We start from the raw sequence: 17,331 nt of genomic DNA on the forward strand, positions 1-17,331 counted from the left end.
CAGGACCCCCGGGGTGGGTGGTGGGGTGGGGTGACCCCGATCTGTCCTGCCCTGTCCCATCCTGTGCCAGCCCTTGCTCCAGGTCCCAGGAGCCACTTGCTGATGCCTTTCCCTCCCAACATCCACCTTTTCCCCCAAATCCGGTTTTCTCATCCCATCAAAGCAGCTTTTTAAGGCACAAACACCCATTTGGGACCCCCGGGGTGCCACCACCCCCTGTGTCATTCAACTCTGGGGAGGGGGGTTCTTTTCCCCCCTCCCCTACAAGCCTGGAGGGACAGGGATACAACTCCATGTCCCCCCCAGCTGTGGGATCCCCAACGTGGGGGGTTAGAGAAGGTTTTGCCCTCCCAAATTGCAGGGGCCTGGGGTTGGGGAGCTGCTCAGGGCACAGAATCTCCTCTCTGCTCCCACTGGGGTCGGTGGTAGGGTGGGGAAAGGCCACCAGCTGGGGACATGAGAAGCAGAAGGACCCTCCCGGCCTGAACCTCGGGATGAGGAGAAAGGCTTTCACTTTTTTCCTGCATTTTCCACGTGCTTCTACAGGTTCGGGCTGCTCGGAGCAGCCAGAAAAAGCTGGGGCTGAGGGATTTTGGGGTGTAAATCCTGAGCTCTCCCAAAGCTTTAAGCTGCCATCATTCAGCTCCAGAGTGAACACCCTCTCCTGGGCAGCCAACATCCACCTGGAGCTGCCTGGAGCATCCAGGAGCAGGGAAGGGGCTCTTTGCCCCCAGTACCCCCAAATCTGGGCACTCTGCCCATCCTTAAGAGCAGCCTCCGACCTCAAATACCCCCCAAATCCGACCATAAGGATTGTGGCCCGGATCCAGTGGGATATTTATAGGATATTTATAGGTCCCACTTCCCTGGGAAGGGGATGTGGACCTGGGAAACCCCCGGCTGCTGCTGAGGAGAGGAAGAGCTGGGCTGACTCAGCTCCTCTCGAGGAATCCTGTTTGTCAGCAAACGACCGGCCACAAACGCTCCTGGATCCCATCCCGCCCTTCCCAACGGCCGGGATGAGCAGGGGGAGGGTCACCCTGCACCCCCCGCAGCTGGGAGGGGCTCAGGATGGTGTGGAAGCCCCCCAGTATCCCCCCAGAAATGCCGGATCCCTGCAGGGGGGGTGGGACATGGGGCTCCCCCGCTCCTGGAAAGAGGGAAATGGAGCCAAGGGGGCTGAGGGAGAGGAAGGAAATGCCTCTTCCCGCGCTGTCTCTCCAAGCAAAGCGGCTCCAGGAAGCTCTGCCTCAAGTGTGTTTGCTTTAAGCAGCTGCTTCACACAGATTTTGGGGGGGCCTCAGCGGCGGATCCGGCGCCTGGAGCTCCCAGTGGCGGGGGCAGGAAGGATGGATCCATCCCATCCCTCTGCTCTCATTCCAGTGGCCATGAACTCCCACGTGCATCCACAGGGAATCGGGGCAGGGTGACACAAGCCAGGACTTTGCCCCTCAGGGACCCCAGGGCTGGCACGGGGGGGTCACAGGCTCCAGCCCCCCCTCACTTACACCAAGCTACACCTCTCTGTTTATTAATAATATTAAATATACAAGTTGTTTTCCATTATTTTCTTTAAATAGATTTTTAAATGCCTTTGTATAAAATATTTCAACATTTCATTGTATAAAAAAAAACAAAAACAAACAACAAAAAAAACCACAAACCAACAAAAAACCCAAACAAACAAAAAAAAAGGCAAATTCAATCCAACAGGGGTAAAGGCAAGTTTTCCCCCCCAGGATCAGCTCCTCCATGGTGTAAACTTACACCACAGCAGGAGTTTGGCCCCAGCCTTCCTGCTGCATTAGGGCTTTCCTCCTGCTTTACACCAGTCCCTCACACAGGAACCCCCTCTCTCTGACAGTCATAAATACACATATATATATAAAAACCCCAAATTAATAGCGATGCTTTCCTTAAAAGCAGTTTGGTTTGTCCATATTTTCATCCTTCCTAGAAAAATAACACTTCAAACCCCCAGAGCAGCTCAGGCCATGCTTCACCCGGGGTTGGACGGAGCCGCTGGATTTTAGGGGGTCTCCGGAGCTGTAGCATCTTCCCAAATCCAGCTGAGCCTAAAAGCCCCCAGAGGCGTGGCTGGGGCTGCTCCATCTCTCAGGTCCATGTGGATCCCGTCCTTCCCGGCCCCATTCCCTTCTCCAAAACGCAGGAACGGGATCCCAGCGAGTCCAGCTCGTGGCAAGGACCCCGCGAGGGGCAAAGGGGCCCCTCCAAAATACTTGTGCAGGATAAAGACTCTCATCAGCTCTATTAAAAACAGCCCCCGAGGAGGGCGAGGCCGAGGCCAGCTCGGACACGGAGCGGCAGGAGGATGGGAATGGGGACGGTGTCAAGGGTCACCCCCAAACCCAGCCCCACATGGGCACGGGGGGGGGGCTTTAAATATTCACAGTGTGAGGGTTTGAGTTGCAAATCAGGGCTGGGGGGGCCCCCCACAGCATCCAGGATGCTCCAGTTGAAGCCTCGGGAAAGGCAGGGTGGAGGGAGGCAACGGGTGCTGCTCCAAACCAGAAGAGCCAGAGGATTGAGGAGCTGGACCTCTCCATCTTCAGCCACGTCCAAGCAGGATCCACCATTCCAAATCCAGCATCTCCAGCTCAGCACCACGGCGTCACCTCAGCCACTGCCACCATCCCGTGACAGTCCAACGCCTTCCAGCCCGTCGCTTCCCGGTGCTGGGGGTCCCACTGGGGGCACAGCCCCCCATCCCTTTGTCCCTGCCAGGGAGGGGTTGCAGTCTCTGGCCGAGGGAAGAGGGAGCGTCGGGATCCTTCCACCCGGATCCGTCCCCCACCAGCTTCACATCCCGCCTGGGGCCCTGGGAAAAGCAGGAGAAACGTGATGGGGAGCTGAGGATCTGCCAGGGAGGGGGAGAAACGCATGGAAACCACAGGAAAAAATACTCGGAGTATTAAGAAAGCGCCGGTAATGGATTAACGAGCTGAGAAACCGCACGCTGGCAGCGCTGGGGCCCAGACCTGCTCCTCTCCAGCACCTTCCCACCCAGAATTTCCCTGCCTGTGGTCCAAGGGGACAGTCCAGGGAGTCAACATTGGCTTGGACAGGAGCCCTGTGAGGTCCCATCCAACCCCTGCTCACCTCAGAGGTCCTGAGTCTCCAGCTCTGGACATTCCCTCACTCCCTGCAGCGCCCTGGGAGGGAAAGGGGGGTGGTTTAGGGCAGGGTCGCCGGGGTGGGGGTTCCCAAAGCCCCCACAGGCAGGATGATATCACACCCACCTCCTCTCTGGCTCCTCGGGGTCGCAGTCTCCATCTTCCAGTGGCTGCTCCAGGACCTGTGTGGAGAGAGGGAAACAGGGAATGAGCCCAGGGGAAGGGGAAGATCTCCCCAGTAACACCCTCCCACCCCACTCAGCTCCTCCACTTGTCCCTCCATCTCAAAATGATTGGGAAAACGAGGCTCGACCCCCACTGGCCACGCGGGGAAACTGAGGGGGGAGAGGCTGTCGGTGCGGGGAGGGGGGTCTTACCCTGCACTTATACTTGTAGAAGAGCAGCCCCCCCACCGCCAGCAGCACGGCCACCACGCCGGGCACCACGACGAACACCAGGGGCTCCTGGAGGCCCTCCCGGCCGGGCGGCTCCTTCCTGCGCTGCTCTGTGCCCGGAACAAACCCCGAGTCAGAGCTGGGCCCGGCTCCCGCGCCGTCCTCGGGGCCCCTCATCCTGCCGAGCCCCCAGCCCCGCGCCCTCGGCCCGCTCCCGGGGCCCCCCCCGCAGCTCCGGGGCCATCCTGGAGAAGCGGAGCTGCGTGACGGGCTCGGCCGGCGGGGCCGGGCGGATCCGGGCTCTGCCCGCGGGGCCGGGGCCGGGCTGCGCTGCCGGGGTGGTCCTGAGCCCGCCGGGGCGGTCCGGGACAGCGGGGGCTCCCCGCGGCTGGGCTGGCTCCGTGCCCGGCTGCCCCAGCTCTCCATCCCCGGGGCTCTCGTCCTCCTCCGCCGCCAGGCTCAGCATCCCGGCTGTGTCCGGCGGGGCCTCGGCGCTGTCGGCGGGATCCTGCGGGATCTGCGGCATCCCGGGGGGTGGCACCGACGCCGTGTCACCCATGGCGGCCCCCGGGAGCTCCTCGGTGCCCGAGCCCCCGTCCATGACACTGGGGGCCTGGGGTGGGGCCTCTAAGTCAGCGAGGGTGGCACGGAGGGGGCTGGGGGGGAGCTGGCTGCTAACGGGGGTCCCGTCCCTGCCCGAACGGGTGGCAGCAGAGAGGGAGGGCTGGGTGGCAGGAGGGAGGGCAGGGGACAGGCAATTGCAGTCAGGATCTGTCCCCACACCTGAAAGAAGCAGAGAGAAGAAACGGCCGTGGGGTCACCAGCCTCCAAGAGGGGGGCACAGCCAGCAGATCCGAGGGCGGGGGGAGCACCCCCTGGCCCTTCCCCAGGGCAAGTGGGTCAAACAGCCCCCAAAAAACGGGAGAGGCAGGGGACAGGCAGGAGCAGGCAGGAGCAGGCAGGGCAGGGAGGTGACAAGCAGCAGGTGGGACGAAGCAAACCCGTGTCACCGGGTCCCCTGAGCCGATGGCAGTGGGTTATCCAGGACTTGCAGGAGCCAGACAGCCACGTTCAACATCCCCCAGGGCACAGGGACACGGCACAGCTCCCACAGGGTGACAGGAGACAGCTCCTCCAGGGCCATGCAAACACAGCACGGGGGGCAACATCACTCTCCCTGACAGCTTGGCCAGGGCACACTGAGGCAGCTGCAGTGACACAGCCCAGGGCATGCAGACATTGGTGGCACAGCAGTCCCAGCACCTCCATTTCTCCTCTGGGGCTTTGAGTCGGAGCCGAGCCTGATGCCTCCAGCCAGCCCTTGGAGATGCCTCCCTGCCCCCCCTCAGCACCCCTCCCTGGCCTTGCTTCCAGCACATCCCACCTCCAAAGGGCAGCCAGCCCCTTCTCCCCCTGACACTGATGCAGAGCTCGCTGACACAGCACCACAACCACCCCCCGTGACAAGGACCGAGGTGCCCACGTGTGCCCACAGACAGGGACACGTGGCTCTCAAGCTGCTCCATGCAGGTCAGCCCAAGCCCCCCCAGCCTGGCACGGGTTTAACTGGGCAGAGCAAAGCCTTGGTATCTCACCTGGTGGAGATTCAGCCCCCCTGGGCCCCGGGCAGGCCCTGTGGTAGACGTGGCTGCAATCCTTCTCGAAGGTCTCCTGGTTCTGCAGTAGCTGGTTGATGTCCTGGAAGAAATCCTTCACCAGGACCAGCATCTCATAGGGGGAGGTGGTGAACTCCTTGAAGCACATCTGGGACAGCTGGAGGAAGTGCCAGGCTCAGCATCAGCCCTGTGACACACCCAGGGTCCCCATCACAGAGCTCCCAGGGCAAGGTTTGGTGGCTCCTCGTGTCCATGGACACCCCAACTCTGCTCCACATCATGGTTCTGCCCGTGCACCCGCCCCAGGATGGTCTGGACACCCCGTTTCACCCCAAGATGAGGACCCAGAGCCAAGGACACTGTACCATCCTCTCCTCATCATCCTCCTCCCTGATGCAGGGGTCGACGTTCTCGTCGATGCTGTGGTACATCCTGCGCACCGTCTGCATCTTCCTGGCGTTGGAAGAGTTCTCCTTGAACTCTGTTCGCTCCAAAATCTTGCCCAGCAGAGGAAAGGCGGCTTTCACATAGCAGATGGAGTCGTTCTGAGGACACGGATCCCCCCAAAAAAGGGAGAGTGAGTGGTTACTGGGTGGGCACTTGCCTGGGGGAAACCCTTCTACGATCCCACAGGATGCCCAAACTGGGACCTGGAAGCCACCTGGCCGAGCAGGATTGGTCCTTCCTGGGCTGCCTCCCACAAAGGGAGACAGGAGAGGGGAGATCTGGGATCTGGGAACCCCCCACCATGCACCAGTCCTGGAGATTTGGGATCTGGGAACCCCCCACCATGCACCAGTCCCGGTGCATGTCCTTGTCCTCTTCTGTCCCCAGCAAGGCGCCACTCACCAACTGCATCTTGTCGATGAACTTGAAGGAGACCCTGCCCGGGTGCTGCATCTGGGTGTCAGCCTGGAAGGACAGAGCAGGGCAGGGGTCACCCACATTCCCAGGGGACAGGGCAGGGGCTCTGAGGGGTTGGAGCTGAGCAGCCCCAGGAGTGCCATGCCCTGGGAACCAAGGGGCGACCAAGTCCCCTGAATCTCCCAGCCCTGCTTCATCCCACATCATCCTCCTCCTCCTCCCCCTCACACAGCCACATCCCCGAGGCCAGTGCTCTGGCAGGGGCGAGCCCAGGATTCCTGCTCCCACCAGGATGTTGCACTCCCCTGGCTGCCTCTCCCTGTCTGCTCCCGCCCCACCTGCCTTCCTCCTCCTGCTCCTCTTCCTGCCGGCGCCACGGCAAAGCCCAGCCCCGCCGAGCTCTCCCCGCTCCCTCCGCCAGACCCAGGCTGCAAAGGAGCAGCCCGGCGTGCAGGAGGTGGCCGTGACACCGAGGTCACGCATCCCCCGGCATAACAAAGCGCCGGGGTCGCCCCCGCGGCGCCGCCGGCCCCCCGTGCCACGAGACCTTTTCCAATCGGAGTAAAAACCCACCCCGAGCAAACCCCCTCCCTCCGGGCCGGCATCCCAGGCTGGGGGAGCCAGGGCTGCCAGAATTGCCGGCCGGCGATTCTCCTCCCAGCCTGGGATGCCGGCCCGGAAACAATTGCTCCATTATCCTGCAGGCGCTGGAGCTCCTCCATCTGCGAGGACAGGGCTGCAATCCCCAGCAGGAAAAGCGCGGCTTCCATTCAAACCTGCTCCATCCCACGGCCACGCACCCGGCTGGAACCCCCGGGGGTGCAGAGCAAAGGCTCCAGGGACGGGGGATCCCCTTTTCCCCCACAACCAGCACCCAGTTTGAACCCCCGGGGGTGCAGAGCAAAGGCTCCAGGGCTGGGGGATCCTTTCTTCCCCCACAACCAGCACCCAGTTTTAAAGCCCAGGGGTGCAGAGCAAAGGCTCCAGGGCTGGGGGTGCAGAGGGGGCTCGGGCAGAGGAAGCTGAGCAGCTTCTGGTTAAAGTGGTGGTTGAAGAGGAAGAGGTGAAGGAGCCCGGACACAGCGGTTACACGGAGCTCGGAGCAAAAGCAGCCGCGGATCCGGAGGCGCCGCTCCCGCCTCTCTCCCGCCTCTCTCCCGCACTCCCGGCGGAATTTAATCTGCGACAACCCTGCAAATCCCTGCGTGCCCCCGATTCCCGCTTCTGCCCTGAACATCCGCGTGATTCCCCGCTCGGAGGTGAGCCAAGGGCCACGGAGAGGGAGACACGGCCCCGGCAGCGGCTCCGGGGGTGCGGGGGGGTGCCAGCCCCCGGAGCTGCCCGCGGGACGCCGGCACCCACCGCCCCAGCCCTGCCGGCTCCATCGCCCACCCGGCCTGGCCAGCGGCCTCCCTCGCTGCCTGCCACCCACCCACAGCCCCACTGCCAGCCCAGCTTCCAGGCAAGCAGCTGGACTCAGGAATGCAGCCGGATTCCTCCGCTTAACCCCTGCGGAACCGCCCGGAAAACACCCCAGCCCGCAGCGCCGGCCTCTCCACCGCTCCCTCAGCGCCCCTGCGCCCACCCGGCCCCGCGCCTGTCCCCTCCCCGGCCACACTCCTGTTTCCCTCTTCTCCCATCCCTCCTGCTGGCACTTTTCCACAGCCACCTTAATAAAGGCACAACTGTCACCCCTCGGTGCCCACTTGTCTGCGGTGCCCACGGATGCTCAGCTCCCGGGTACCATCCCTTCGCTGAGGGAGCTGAAAACCACCTGATTCCCTTATTTCGGCCCTAAATAACGGTTGATTCGTGCCCGCCCAGCCCCGAGCGATCCCCCATCCCCCGGCACAGCCCCGGGAGGGCACTCACCAGCTCCTGCAGCTCGGCCAGGTGCCTCTCGGTGATGATCTGCTGGCAGTAGCTGTTCTGCTCCGTCTCATGGATGCTGCAGACCAGGAGGAGGAGGAGAGACGACAGGAGGGTGCAGCGGAGCAGGGACACCTGAGCACGGCACAGGAGAAGCTTGGAGCAGGGATAACCCCACACCGAGCCCCCTGCCCTTCCCCACCACCCCCCACCTCTGTGGTGGACAAGGCTTGGCCACGGGCCAGCAAGATAATCCCGCTGCGGTCCTCCAACCCCGCGCCCGTCCCCATCCTATTTTTAGGAGCACCAGGTCAGCAGGGAATTTCCCAGGGCCCGGTGACACAAGCCTGGATGTGGCTCTTGGTCACCTCCACGTTCCCCATCCAGCCCCTCTCCCCTCTCCCACACCATTTCTCCGTCTCTCCTGCAAATCTCCTCCTCCGCCCCGGCTCTCCGGAGCCGTCTGACACACTGACCCACCCAGCCCCAAAAATCCTCTTCCCACCCTCCGGACCCCCCCAGCTGCACCCGCCGGGCTCTTTCCATGCAGCAGCGCTGGCCTCGTCCCAAATTCCCCTCCCAGTCCCCCTGCAAAGGAACGGGGAGGCCCCGGACCGTGGCGGGACCCCGGTGGGCAACGGGGGCTTGTCCCAGAGCCAAGACTCCCGGGATGGGGATGGAGGGGACCCCTGGGGTGGGGGGTGCACCCCTCTGCCGGGGCACCGGCAGGGACAGGGTGCCTGGGTGATGGGTGGGGGGGAATTTCCCTTGGAGGGTGTCCAGGAATCCTCCCCTCTTGTGAAACTCCAAGATGCCTCCCCGGCCACCGCCGAGATGCGGCCACGGCTGAACGGAGCCTCACCCCGCCAGGGACGGGCTGGAGCCGGGAACGGAGCCGGGAACGGGGCTGGAGCCGGGACCTCCCCCCGCCGGGAACGGGGACCGGGATGGGGCTGGAACCCGGAACCGGGGCGGGAACGGGGCTTCACCGCGCGAGTCCGGGGCTAGAACCGAGGACCGGGACGGGGCTGGAGCCTCATCCCGCGGGTCCGGGAATGGAGCCGGGGCTGAAGCATCACTCCGCCGGGGCCGGGGACCGGTCGGGACCGGAGCCGGGGCCTCCGTGCGCCGGGAATGGGAATCGGGACGGGGTTGGAGCCGGGAAATGGGGCTGGAGCCGGAGCCGCATCCCGCGGATCCGGGGCTGGAACCGCGAACCGAGCAGGGGCTGGAGCATCGCCCCACCGGCAGCCGGGACCCCCCGAGGAGGGGACCGGCCTGGGGGCACGGGGAGAACCGGGGACCCCGCGCAGGTGGCAGCGGGCGCGGGGGCTCGGGGAGGGGCCGCCGTACCTTGGCTCCGAGGCGGGGCATGGGGGGGCTGCCGTGGGGCCGGGGCCGGGCGGAGCGGGCGAGGCGGCGGCGGCAGCGGCGGGGCCGAGCGGGGCCGGGCTGAGCCGCCGCCGCGGCCGCGCTCCCCTTTATAGCGCCGCGGCAGCATGTGGTTTATGAGAAAGGGGCTGGCGGGCGGCCAGGGCCCCGCGCCGGGACCGGACGGGCCGGGCCGGCACCGAGCGGCACCGGGCGGGCACGGCGTGGCCACCGCCGGGGCCGGGGGGGCCACCGCGGCCGCTCGGAACCGCTCGGGGCCCGTCGGAACCGCTCGGGGCCCGTCGGAACCGCTCGGGGACCCTCGGAACCGCTCGGGGACCCTCGGAACCGCTCGGGGACCCTCGGAACCGCTCGGCATTGCTCGGGCCGCTCGATACGTTCGGTTCGGCACCGCTCGGATCCGCTCGGACAGGCTCGGGGCGGATCGGAACCGCTCGGGTCTGTTCGGGGCGGATCGGAACCGCTCGGCTCGGGGCACCCACCACGTGCGTGACCCCCCGGCCCATGCCATGAACACACGTGTGTGCTCGGCACGGGCACACACACACAGGTGTGCACACACGGACATCCCTCGTGTGCACGGACACCCCTCGGAACACGTCCGTGTGCACACACACGTGCCCAGCACCGGGCCCTGAACACGCGTGTATGTGCGTGGGCACGGGCACACATTTATGCACATACGTGCACACATTTATGCACATACGTGCACACATGTGCACACACAGCTGGGACAGACCCCCCTCCCAAGGGCATGAACACCCCTGGGAACGTCTCTATGTGCTCACACACACACACAGCCCTGGGCTTTTCACATGTGTGTATGTGCATGATCATCCCATAGCACACACATGCGCACACATATGTGTGCACTCATGTGCACACACCAGGAACGGACGCTCCACATGTGTGCAGACATCCCTCAGAACACGTACATGTGCACACACACACACACACACACACACAGAGGGCCCTGGGCCTTGCACACACGTGTGTGTCCGTGCTCACCCCTGGGCACACACACACATTGTGTCCATGCTCACCCCTCGACACCACATCCACACACATGCCCAGACCCCACGCATGATGCCCAGACACATGTGCAAACCCACATGTGTGTGCACACCCACCCCCATGCACACACATGTACAAACTGCTACACCCACACGCTTGCACACACGTGTAACACGCAGCTGTGCACACACACACAGGGCCACATGTTCATATCTGTGCCCAAACCACACACCCCCCAACACGTGTGTGCCCCAGACCCACCCACACAGACACATGTGTGTGCCCCAGACCCACACACAGACACACGTGTGTGCCCCAGACCCACACAGACACACGTGTGTGCCCCAGACCCACGCACAGACACACGTGTGCCCCAGACCCACGCACAGACACACGTGTGTGCCCCAGACCCACACAGACACACGTGTGTGCCCCAGACCCACGCACAGACACACGTGTGCCCCAGACCCACACACAGACACACGTGTGTGTGTGCCCCAGACCCACACAGACACATGTGTGTGCCCCAGACCCACGCACAGACACACGTGTGTGCCCCAGACCCACACACAGACACACGTGTGTGCCCCAGACCCACGCACAGACACACGTGTGCACAGCCAGCAATGCCCAGGGAGTCTCCCGGGGGAATCCGGGGGTTGGGATGGAGCCGGCAGGGACCAGGGAACAGCAGAGGGCCCGGATGTTCCTGCAGGGCTGATTCCCACCCCACCGGTGCTTTTCTGACACGGAGGTGTGTGAGCAGAGCTGGGGAGAGGGCAGGAGCGGGTCCCAGGGGGCAGGGATGGATCCGTGGGCACGGGTGGGCACGGACAGAGCCGTGGGCACGGATGGATCCTCATGGGCATGGACGGATCTGTGCACGGGATGGATCCTCATGGGCATGGACGGATCTGTGCACGTGATGGATCCATACATGTGTGGATGGATCCATGTGCATGGATGTATCCTCATGGGCATGGATGGATCCACATGTGCATGGATGGATCCACATGTGCATGGATGGATCCATGTGCATGGATGGATCCACATGTGCATGGATGGATCCACATGTGCATGGATGGATCCATGTGCATGGATGGATCCACATGGGCATGGACAGATCTGTGTACGTGATGGATCCATATGTGCATGGATGGATCCATGTGCACGGATGTATCCACATGGGCATGGATGTATCCACGTGCATGGATGGACCCACGTGTGCATGGACAGATCCATGTGCTTGGATGGATCCACATGTGCACGAGCAGCGCATTTGCATGGATGAGCATGGACACCTGTGTGCACACGTGTGCATGGATGGATCCATTTGCATGGATGAGCATGGACACCTGTGTGCACACGTGGGCCTGGACACACACGTGTGCATGGATGGATCCATTTGCATGGATGAGCATGGACACCTGTGTGCACACACGTGTATGGATAGATCCACACAGACAGGGACAGTTCCATGTGCATGGATGGATCCACACAGGCCTGGACAGATCCGTGGGCATGGATGGATCCACACGTGCACAGATGGTCCGTGTGTTTGTGCAGACCCATTTTCCCAGGTGTGTAGCAGGGATCCATGAGTGCATGGATGGATCCACGTGCAGGGAAGCCACACAGATCCCAGCGGGATGGATCCATGTGCAGGGAAGCACAGACAGATCCCTGTGGGATGGATCCATGTGCAGGGAAGCACAGACAGATCCCTGTGGGATGGATCCATGTACAGGGAAGCACACACAGATCCCCGTGGGATGGATCCATGTGCAGGGAAGCACAGACAGATCCCTGTGGGATGGATCCATGTACAGGGAAGCACACACAGATCCCCGTGGGATGGATCCATGTGCAGGGAAGCACAGACAGATCTCCATGGGCTGGATCCATGTACAGGGAAGCACAGACAGATCCCTGTGGGACCAGATCCAGGGCAGTGCAGCAGCAGCCCCATTCCCAACTCTGGGATTTTCCCCTTGGCTTCCTGTTTGTTTTGCAGGCACTGGAAGCAATCAGTGAGCACGAGGTGATCCAGTGCCGTGCCAAGGGCTCCTCACCCGCCCAGCGAGACAGAAAGCCAAGCTCTCCACAAACACAGCGGGGTCTGGCTGTGACAGGGGAGGTGGCAGTGGGGCCACTTGTGGGTGACAGCCACCACATCCGAGCTCTGACCCAGCAGGATCTGCTCCCCGGGCCGGAAACGCTGCTGGGGCTGCAGGAGCTGCTGCTGAGGGGTTTCCTCAGAGCTCAGAGGATCCCGAGCAAGTGGAGCGCTGGGATCAGGGACCTGCAGAGGAGCAATGGGCAGCTGGGGAGGAGCTGGGATCTGTCTGGAGTTGAGGACAGCAGGGACAGCCCCGGGATGGCATCAGACCTGCATGGGCACGTGGGGGTCACATGTTGTGTCACACGTGTGTTATCACCCAGGTCTGATCAGCCACGGGTGTCCCTGAGCAACAGCCACAGATAAACATCTGGGGGGGGAGGATGGGGGTTAGAAACCAGCCGACTTCACAAAATAACCCCTTTCTCCCCAAAACACCAAGGGGTTGGTCTTCGTCCTTCACCACGAGCTGCCCTGGGAGCCTCAGCAGCCCCGGGGTGGGAGGACACCGGGGTGGGCACCGGGGACCCGGTGGGTGACACAGCACCGGGGGTGACTCACGGGGACCCCGTGCCAGCACGCGGGGCCCTTTCACACCAGCTGAGGCCACTCTGCTGCTTCTCCCCAGCTCACTCACCCCCCTCCCCCTCAAAGTGGCCGGAAAAGTGTCACATCCCAGTCATGGGACGAGTAGTGGGGCAGTGGGACGGGGGGACAGCGGGGTGCAGGGACGCAGCACAGAGGGACGGGTTAATATTAATCCACCTCCTGCGTGACGAAGGGCGAGACCAGCAGCCGCCTCTTTCTTTTTGGCAGGGAAGTGGTTTTTTGCCCCTCCTCCCCTCCCAAACCTGCTGAAATCCCTGAGTCATGGGGCAGAAATGGAGCCATTGGGAGGTGACAGCGGTGGCAGCAACACCCGTGCCCTCAACAAGGCTGGAAAAAACGGGGGACGAAAAACTCGGGCTGGTTGTTCCCTCTCCCAGTTGCAAACTGGGACCAGTGGCAGTCTCACCACCCACTGACACTGCACCGGTGTGGGGGCTGCTGTGCCCACCCAGAGGGGAAAAGTGGGGTGAGGCTCTGGGGGTCCTGGGAATCCTGAGGGTCCCCAAGTCTGCTGGCACCCGGCACAGGGGGTGCAGAGATGGAGGAGGGGGATGCAGGGATGCAGGAGGGGGGATACAGGGGTGCAGGAGCAGGGATATAGGGTGTTCCTGGCTCCGAAGGACCTGGAGCAGACACCAGCACCACCCCTGTGCAGCCACATCTCCACCGTGTCTGAGTTTAGAGCATCCCTGCACCTCAGTCCTGCTGCTTCCATGATTCCAGCTCTTCCCCCATGGGAGCAGGAGCACATCCCAAACCAGCATCTCATTTTGGGAGGCCTTTCGCCCACCAGCGAGCCCCAGATCAGGGATAAAACCTGCAGCATATCCGATCCCCCCCGGCTGCGTCCAAAGCCGAGCCTGGATCTGGCAGCGCGTCTGCGGAGAAAGTTATTTCCAGCAGGGAAGTGTTGCGAGATCCTAATCTGTTCCTTCCCGGCGGTGATTCACGGGGCTGGGATGCCGATGGACGAGTCTCCCGGGCACTCAGCGGAGCCAGGATCGCCCCCCCGACACGATCCGCGATGGAGTGGTGTGTGGCCAGGCTGGAAATCCCCATGGAAAGGTCCCCAGCCGGTTCCTTCGGGAGCGGAGGAATGCGGGTGGCAGGCGCTCTCCTCAGCCCGCTGCCAGCCGTGGGATCGGGATGTGTCCGTGTGGTTGGAGCCTTCGTCCCGCGGCAAACCCCCCCAGTTCCTCCCTTCCATCCCTCCCGTGCTGCCTGCTCTGCACCGGGACCCCCTGGAATATCCCATCCAGCCCGGACCAACCCCATCCTCGGGTTCCTTGGGCTGCAGCCCCCTCCCAACGAGGTCAGCCGCCTCCCCACGGGCTCAGCCCCCTCCCCACGAGCTCAACCCCCTCCCAACGAGCTCAGCCCCCTCCCCACGGGCTCAGCCCCCTCCCAACGAGCTCAGCACTCTTCCCACGGGCTCAGCCCCCTCCCCACGGGCTCAGCCCCCTCCCCACGAGCTCAGCCCCCTCCCAACGAGCTCAGCCCCCTCCTCACGGGCTCAGCACCCACGGGAGTCGAGCTCTGGCCGGACCCAGGGAGCTGGGCCAGGCTGGGACCGAGGGACCCGCAGGGTCAGGCTGTGTCCGCGCCTGCCGAGGTCCCTTTTTAGAGCTGTCCCCGCGCGGGGTCCGGCTGTCCCTGGCCACGAGGGGTCCCGGGGGACCTGCCCCCAGCCCCGGGGAGTCCCTGGGGGGACACTGGGCGAGGGTAAAGCCCAGCCCTGGGTTCGGGGAGGGGTTGCCAGGGGTGGGTGCCAGGCGGGGAGGGGGGCAAGGACGGGTTGTGGCCCCATGTGGGTCACCAGAGTGTCCCCAGCCCTCGGGGCCGGGGCTGAGTCATGTCAGGCTCCAGTTCCATCCTCCCTCCGCCGGGAATGTGGCCGGAGCCGCAGTTGGAGCCAAAATCCTTCTCGGGCAGCTGCCACCGGCACCCGCCGAGTCTGGAGGGGCATGGGCAGGGCAAGAGGTGCACCAGCAGCGGTTTTGGGGTGGCAGCAGGACCTTGGGGTGCTCCCCAGCACCCCAGGATACCCTAAATGAGGGCACTGGGTGGGCCAAAGCCCCCCGTGTGTCCCACCCCCTGCTTGGCATCACTTGGTGCCACCCAGATGCAGCCCTGGCACCCTCTGGCTCAGCCCGGCTGGAGCCAAGCGGGTCTTGACCCTTGGGGGGGTCTGGGGGCTGTGCTGGGAGCAGCTGGGCACACGGGGGGGGGCAGGATCTGTGCCAGGGCCAGGGGGAGGATGGAAAAGGCCTTGGGAATGCTCCATGGAAACCAGGCCTGGGCGCCACAGGGGGGACTGACAGCACCCACCCGGGGGGTGCCCGGCTGCCAGCGGGGCCAGGAACATCCAAACACTGCAAACCTTGCCAGGATGCCCTTGGACTGTGGGATGGATGGAGTTGGCACCATCCCTGAGCTCGGCACGTGGCTGGGGGCTCAACCTCACCTTCACCCCCTGAAAGTGGGAATGTGCATCCCCAAACTGGGAATGTGCACCCCCCAAAGTGGGAATGTACACCCCCAAACTGGGAATGTGCACCCCCCAAATTGGGAATGTGCACCCCCAAACTGGGAATGTGCACCCCCCAAAGTGGGAATGTGCACCCCTCAAATTGGGAATGTGCACCCTCCCCCCAAACTGGGAATGTGCACCCTCCTCCCCAAATGGGAATATACACCTCTCAAAGTGGGAATGTGAACCTCCAAATTGGGAATATGCACCCTCCAAACTGGGAATGTGCACCCCTCAAACTGGGAATATGCACCCTCCAAACTGGGAATGTGCACCCCTCAAACTGGGAATATGCACCCCCCAAATTGGGAATGTGCACCCCTCAAACTGGGAATATGCACCCCTCAAAGTGGGAATGTGAACCCCTCAAAGTGGGAATGTGCACCCTCCAAACTGGGAATGTGCACCCCCCCAAAATGGGAATATGCACCTCTCAAAGTGGGAATGTGAACCTCCAAATTGGGAATGTGCACCCCCCAAACTGGGAATGCGCCCCCCCAGAGGGGCTGGGGGAGGTGACCCCCCTGTGCCCCCCCAGCGCGGGGCTGGGGGTGTTCGGAGCCGCCGATCCCGGGCCGGGGAGGCGGAACAGAGGAGCCGTTTGTGCTCCCGCCGGGAGCGGTTGTTTATCCGCAGCCCGGGCCGTGACATCAGCCCTGGCCCCGCGCAGCGCGGACACCCCCGGGGGCCCCGGGGTCCCCGGGCAGGAGGGGGGGCCGGGGGCTGAGTCACGGCCCGTCCCGGGAGGGATGCTGAGCTCCTCTCCCCGCTCCCGTCCATCCTGGGGATCGGGGAGAGCCCCAGTCCCGAGGGGCGGCCCTGCCAGGCCAAGGGGGACGCGGGCTGGTCCCCGCGCTGGGACCCCCCTCGCCTTCCTCACCGGGGGCTGAGGGTGGACAGACAGACGGACGGGGGGCCGGACAGACCCCCCCGCAGTGGGTACCCCCAGCTCTTCATCCCCGGCTCCCCCGGGGGCCAGCGGGGAGTGGGGGGGACACGCGGGGCCGGGGAAGGAGCCCTCTCCTCCCAGAAGGAAGCGGCTCCTGCCAGGAATTCGAGGCATTACTCAGCTCCCGGCCGTGGATCAGCTGTTTGGCCGCTCCGAGCCTGTTTTTCATTAGCGGGAGGAGATTTTAGCACCGCGGAGCCGCCTCCTCCCTCCTGCCCCCGGCTCTGGGAGGGACTTGGAGAGCTGGAACCTTACCTGGAAACTGGGATTCCTCAGAGAGCCCCAGCCCTGCCAGGAGTGGTTTATCCCTAACAAGCCTTGGCTCCACACCTGGATCCGGCCCTTTTCCGTGGCAGGAATGACTCCCGAGCAGTTTCTTAGAGGAATGCTCGTTCTGAGGGAGCTGCTGGTGGCTCCACACCTGGATCCAGCCCTGCCCCGTGACAGCGGTGAACTTCAGGCAGCTTTTGGAGGCATGGTGGTGCCGTGGGAGCTCCCAGTGGCTCCACACCTGGATCCATCCCTTTTCCAACACAGGGATGAAGTTCAGGCAGTTTCTTGGAGGGATGGTGGGGCTGGAGAAGCTGGGGGTGGCTCCAGACCTGGATCCAGCCCTTTCCCGTGGCAGGGGTGAACTTCAGGCAGTTTTTTCGAGAGGTGGTGATGCTGAGGGAGCTGTTTGGGGCTCCAGACCTGAATCCATCCCTCTCCCAACACAGGGAGGCGGCTCAGGTGGCTGTTTGGGGGATGGTGGTGCCCCAGGACACACGTGCTGCCCCCCCCGGCTGTACTGGCAGCCCTGGCTGGGCCTGGGGGTTCATTTTGGGCTGAAAACAGGAG

General features: G+C 63.6%; 1 protein-coding gene across 1 annotated transcript; it reads right to left on the reverse strand.

The window, feature by feature from the left end:
* Positions 1 to 1,545: 1,545 nt before the first annotated feature.
* On the reverse strand, positions 1,546 to 9,488 carry CSF1 (colony stimulating factor 1). The gene is given in 10 exon segments (XM_051771722.1): positions 1,546 to 2,839; positions 3,121 to 3,173; positions 3,261 to 3,316; positions 3,512 to 3,755; positions 3,757 to 4,312; positions 5,125 to 5,302; positions 5,511 to 5,690; positions 5,995 to 6,057; positions 7,882 to 8,013; positions 9,232 to 9,488. Coding segments are annotated over 9 exon segments (1,482 nt in total). The 5' UTR covers positions 9,253 to 9,488; the 3' UTR covers positions 1,546 to 2,839; position 3,121.
* Between the last annotated feature and the right edge of the window lie 7,843 nt (positions 9,489 to 17,331).

This window comes from Manacus candei, unplaced genomic scaffold, assembly GCF_025592945.1.
Source record: "Manacus candei isolate 608988 ecotype Guabito, Panama unplaced genomic scaffold, ASM2559294v1 h1tg000139l, whole genome shotgun sequence".
Lineage (NCBI taxonomy): Eukaryota > Metazoa > Chordata > Aves > Passeriformes > Pipridae > Manacus > Manacus candei.